At 37.4% G+C, this 5,360-nt stretch overlaps 1 protein-coding gene across 1 annotated transcript; it reads left to right on the top strand.

Moving 5' to 3' along the window:
- The first annotated feature begins 2,872 nt into the window (after nt 1-2,872).
- On the top strand, nt 2,873-4,764 carry LOC111486481 (WAT1-related protein At1g09380-like). Its single transcript, XM_023133657.1, has 7 exons — nt 2,873-3,085; nt 3,173-3,235; nt 3,309-3,425; nt 3,521-3,773; nt 3,866-4,027; nt 4,269-4,420; nt 4,507-4,764. The coding sequence occupies exons 1-7, from the start codon at nt 2,904-2,906 to the stop codon at nt 4,694-4,696; spliced, it is 1,119 nt and encodes a 372-aa protein (XP_022989425.1). The 5' UTR covers nt 2,873-2,903; the 3' UTR covers nt 4,697-4,764.
- Nucleotides 4,765-5,360: the final 596 nt, after the last annotated feature.

The raw sequence follows: 5,360 nt of genomic DNA, 5'->3' as shown, positions 1-5,360 counted from the left end.
ATATAAAGATGGAATTAGGGTTGTGTCATGAAGATGTTTTAAAGACAAAAAACCATAAGGACATTGTGTATTTCTGTATGTACATAAGCATCGAGATACTTCCCCTTTTACAATGATGAGTACGAACACGTACGCTACGATGATGATGGTAATCATGTCGTGCATGCCACTTAGGGGTCTGTTGACCTTCAAACGTTACTACAGAAAACTAGCTCGACTATGATGGGTCTAGGGGGGTGTGAACCACCTGGGGATTCATGCTTGCATGTGTGAGTCGTGTGTAGGAAAGTATTGCACATCCAATTTAGTCCGGCCTGGAAGCTGCCTCTAGGGTGTTTTAATGATAGGTTCCTAGAGCATTATTGCATGTGTTTGGATTTTCACGACCCTTATAGTGGGATCACTTAGTATTCTTTGAAAAACTCAGGCCATATGCTACATCATTTTCAAGTAAAGACAAGGGAGCCCTATACGGTTAACGACGATATCGCAATCAAAGACCATGATACATGCATAGATTAGTAGCATATTTAATTTCTTAGACTTAGATTAGAATAGTTTCAATGATGACGTTATGTTTATGTTGAAATTATGAATTTGAAAATGATGTTTTAAGAGTTATATTCCGTATATGAAATTAGGCTAAGATGACCGTAGCGACTTTAGGTAGCTAAAATCTAAGTTCGTTACACAAATTTTAAAGAATTTTTTTTAGATTTAAAATTTATATTCATTTATAAATTATACCTAATGTCGTGTTTGTTTGAGGAAGTAAAACAAGAGAAAGACATGAAGGGAGATTTATAGAAATTCATAGCTTTGTTTTACTGATTAAAATAAATTTACAACTGAGTTTTTGAAATCTATGAAAAATAGTTTAATGGCGAAGAAGAAGAAAGATAAGACAATATAGAAAACACATGTAATGATCTACTTTTCAAGACTCGAGCCATAGACCTTTATATACTGACACGAGACTTATAAAACACTTCTAAAAATCTACTCAATAAAACTTTTCTAGAACTAGAACACACTAAGAGAAAATACAACAATACAAAAAGAAGACTCTAACACAAAAAAAAAAGATATCTTTGGTCACAACAGAAAAACTTTTTGGATGTATATGATCCTTTATAGTAACACGGCTCTAGAGCGCTCCGGATCTCAATCAGCTCCTCGGATACCATATGAAAAATACAAAGTAGTAAGAAAGAATATAAAAAATGTACTCACTAAGCAACCTACTTACCAACACTAAATTAAATCCAACATAAAGCTAAATACACGTGTCTAGGCGCTTATCTAAGATCCTAGTGGGTTTTGGGTGTTCTAAACCAAGAGTTCTTCGTGTTCTAGTTCTATCAAAGTTTTGGATGGTTCGCCTAGACTGACACTGTTGGAACTTTATATTGGGGGTCCTAAGCTTCCTTAGAGCCCATCAAACTCCAAATCATATAGCAACTCTAAAGGTCGTAAATGATCCAAATAGAGGGGTAACAAACCACACAATCAATAATGGTGCCCACCTTAAACAAAAAGTTGAGCACGGTGGAAATGAGACTCTCACGGTATATAATGGATTCAAACTAACAGAGGATGCCTAAAGTTTATTTCAACAATTTTAGGTTTTTTTTGTTCTTTTGCAAGTTTTGCCATAAAAGAGGCAACTTTACTTAAATAAAACGGTACCGAATTAGAAACATGGGTCAAAGTTTATATTCTTAGATGCAAACACCTGTTTATTGAATTCACCAAAATATAAACTTATCCTACGTGATGCCACGTACGCTTACATTATGAGCGACAATTAAATAGGTAAAACCTAAGATTTTTGTTAAAGGGACAAACGTAAAAGAAGTCCATTAATCTCATTACTAATGTTAACTCCCATACGTATTCCTATAATTCATGTGCATGAAAGAAGGGAACGTAAAACTAAAGAACTCCTCTTCCTTCAAAGCCCAACATTTCATATGGATGAATACGTAGATTCACCAAATAGATATCAATTTTGCTTCTTTCTACAAAATCCAATCACAATATGGAGCTTCTTAGTACCCCAACCTAACATTTTCCTTTTCCAAAACCTTCATCTTTTGGGTTTAAAAGGAAAATATCATTGGACACCTACATCTACTCACGACCCCCACTTTCTTTTGTTTGATTCTCAGATATTTTGAAACCTGAACTTTCATCCATTTTAACAGTTTTCTTATAACTTTAAAGAATATGAAAATAAAAGGAACCCAAATAAGATTCTAAGATCAATACATGGATTGAAAGTAAAGGAGAATGATAAAAAGTATTGCGTAAAATATGTAGATACCTGAACTTTCATCAAATTTCACTATTTTGATTAACTTTTTACGGTTTTGAACAAATGGGCAACAGATAAGACTTGGAAGATCGATACAAGGGTCGAAAGTTTGAAAGGGGAAGGATGAAAAATATAAAGTATATATATATAATAAATAAATAAATAAACATATAGAGGAAGACTTAGGAGAAGGAAGATGATGAAGCAAGCAGCAGAAAATGTTCCAGATTCCATGGGGATGGTGGCGGAAAGAAATCAGTTGCTTGAAGTTACATAATCTGATGAGACCTAAGAGGACAAAAACAAAATTTAAGGCTGCTTGTATGGTGTAAGCAGTAAGCTCTGTTTTTGGTGCCATGCAAAATGGCCTACCCATACCCTTCCTTCTACATATTTATCTTAATATCATTCTCCTTCTTTTAAACGGTTAGCTTTTGCTTTTTTCAACGCTATAGATTTTTTTTTTAGAAATTTCTGTTATTGATCATCATCATCTTCTTCTTCTTCACTCCTAATCTATATAAAATGGCTTCTCCACTCTCACAAACCACCCAGCCTCGGAAGAGAGAGGGAAACAGAGAGAGCTATGGCTGGTAGTAGTGATTTGTTGCCAATCTTGGCTATGGTGGTTGTCCAATTCCTGTATGCAGGCTTGAATATTACATCAAAGTTAGCCATGGAGTTTGGGATGAATCCAATGGTTCTAGTTGCTTACAGGCAGATGTTTGGTACCATAGCCATAGCTCCTTGTGCTTATTGGTTTGAGAGGTATGTCTACTCTTTTACATCTCCTTTTACTTCATAACTTGAGTTATTAAGAGTATATATACTATTAACAAACAAATGGCTGTGCAGAAAAGGGAGACCCAAGATTACAAAGCCTATCCTGTTTCAGATTCTACTGTGTTCCTTAACTGGGTAAGCAAAATCACTGCTAAGTTTTGTAAAACACTAAATATAAGAAGATCCAACTCTATAACTTCACATGCAGGGCAACAGGAAATCAAGTGTTTTACTATGTTGGGTTAAAATATTCATCCCCCACCATCGCATGTGCATTGACCAATGTCCTGCCTGCTGCCACTTTTCTCCTCGCTCTTCTTTTCAGGTATCTAAAGTTTCCTTCTCTTTTCACTCCCCATTTCAAAATCATTGCCACTCATTTCTGCACTGCTTTTCAATACAATTAATCTTGGTTGGTAGACAAGAATCTGTGGGTATCAAGACAACCCCAGGTGCAGCCAAGGTGATCGGGACTGTTGTGTGCGTCGGAGGGGCAATGTTGCTGTCGTTCTACCATGGACAAACCATCAACCTGGGTGAATCTGGGATTCATTGGAAGTATGCCGAGATGATGAGGGGGGGAAGTTCCAGCAGCCAAGGTGGCAGCGCCATCTGGGGCTCTCTCTACTTGATCATAAGCTCTGTTGCTTGGGCGGCTTGGTTTGTAATCCAAGTCAGTGTGTTTTTTAACTTTGCTTCTCTAACAACTTTGCTTCTTTCTTTTTTGCTGAGCCAAATCTAAGACACTACTGTTAATTCCTGCAGGCAAGGGTTAACTCTCAGTTTCCAGCTCCCTACACGAGCACGGCTATCATGACTTTCATGGCAACCATTCAATGCGGAGCAATCGCCGTTGGCATTGAGCACAGCACAGCTGCGGCTTGGTCATTGAAAAGTCCAATCCGCCTTGTTGGTGCTCTCTATGCGGTATCATTGTTCCTTCTCCAACTAACCTTCTCCTGAACAGAATTGAGAATCTCTGACCATCAAGAATCTGATGAAGAAATCTCAATTACTGATTCCTTTTCGTTTCACAATACAAAGGATTCGCAGATGTTGTCCATTTCAAACTAAACACACATCAATTTGCTACTACAACCTACACAAAAAGCTTAATACTAATGACCATAATAATCTTCTCCTCTCTAACTAAGTTTTACATTTCCAGGGAGTGGCGTGCTCAGGGGTTGCATTTTGCCTAACCTCCTGGAGTATCCAAAAGAAAGGTCCCCTCTATGCCTCAGTTTTCAACCCCTTATTGCTCATTATCGTGGCTATTTTCAGCTGGACCTTCTTTCAAGAAAAGTTATACGTAGGAACGTGAGTATCTAGAAGTTCCGATCGACAAGTTTATATTGTATATTGAACTTGGGTTCAAATGCCAACAAAAAACATGGTTGTCTCAGTGTTGTAGGGTCATTGTTGATTGTTGTTGGGCTATATGCTGTCCTATGGGGAAAGACCAAAGAGGTGAAACTACAACAGGTTATTGAAATGGCGGCAGTAGCAGAGGCAAAGCTGGATGAGTGTAATACCAAAGATGACTTGGAAGAACAGTCGTATGCGGTTTCAAATGGAAATATTCTCCATAAGTAATAGATGAGAGAAAGGAGTAAGAAAGGTAATACAGATCAAAATCCATTCAGTTTCAACAGAAGACAGAGTTAAGAAAGAAGATGTCCAAAGGAAGGCATAGCATCTCCAACGGTTGTATCCCTTTTATGAAATGAAATTTTACGTTGTTGAAGTCTCAATATTCACTACTTCACATTCTAGAGCAAAATCATCATACAAAAAAGTCATTGTAGCTTATGAAATTAGAACAACAACTGTTATTATTGCATCTTCATGATCATAATCCTTAAGTAATCAAAATACCAGAAGGCAGCAGCAGAAATGGAATGAGTGATTTAAGTAAAGTTAGGGAGTGTAATGAATGGTTGGAGAAGTATTAGAGAAAAAACAAGTGGTTAGTTGGATGTAGTAGAGCAGTGGAATTGAGAGGAGAATTGGAAGAAGGGTTTCGAGATGATGAAGGGTAATGATGGTGAGGAGGGAAGAAGGGTTCATGATTTGCAGAGTAAAGAGGAAAGAGATGGCATTCAGTAATTGAGACGGCGGGGCGATGGAGACAGAAGGAACCGGAATCGGAATCGAGTGCGTGACATTGTAAATGATAATTTAAAAAACTTGATCATAGGGACTTACCAGCACCAATGGATCCGAGAAGAAGGCAGGGCGATCAAGCAGCGTTGAGGAT

This window comes from Cucurbita maxima, unplaced genomic scaffold (genome assembly GCF_002738345.1).
Source record: "Cucurbita maxima cultivar Rimu unplaced genomic scaffold, Cmax_1.0 Cma_Scf00011, whole genome shotgun sequence".
In the NCBI taxonomy this organism is placed as follows: Eukaryota; Viridiplantae; Streptophyta; class Magnoliopsida; order Cucurbitales; family Cucurbitaceae; genus Cucurbita; species Cucurbita maxima.
Note: the sequence above shows the minus strand (reverse complement) of the source record. Positions and strands in the feature narration are given on the sequence as shown.

What these genes read in the sequence shown, in the direction of transcription:
- LOC111486481 (XM_023133657.1), top strand. Translation starts at nt 2,904, where the DNA reads ATGGCTGGTAGTAGTGATTTGTTGCCAATCTTGGCTATGGTGGTTGTC. An exon ending in CTACTGTGTTCCTTAACTGG is followed by an intron (nt 3,236 to 3,308) that starts GTAAGCAAAATC and finishes CTTCACATGCAG; the next exon opens with GGCAACAGGAAATCAAGTGT. An exon ending in TTGTTGGTGCTCTCTATGCG is followed by an intron (nt 4,028 to 4,268) that starts GTATCATTGTTC and finishes TTACATTTCCAG; the next exon opens with GGAGTGGCGTGCTCAGGGGT.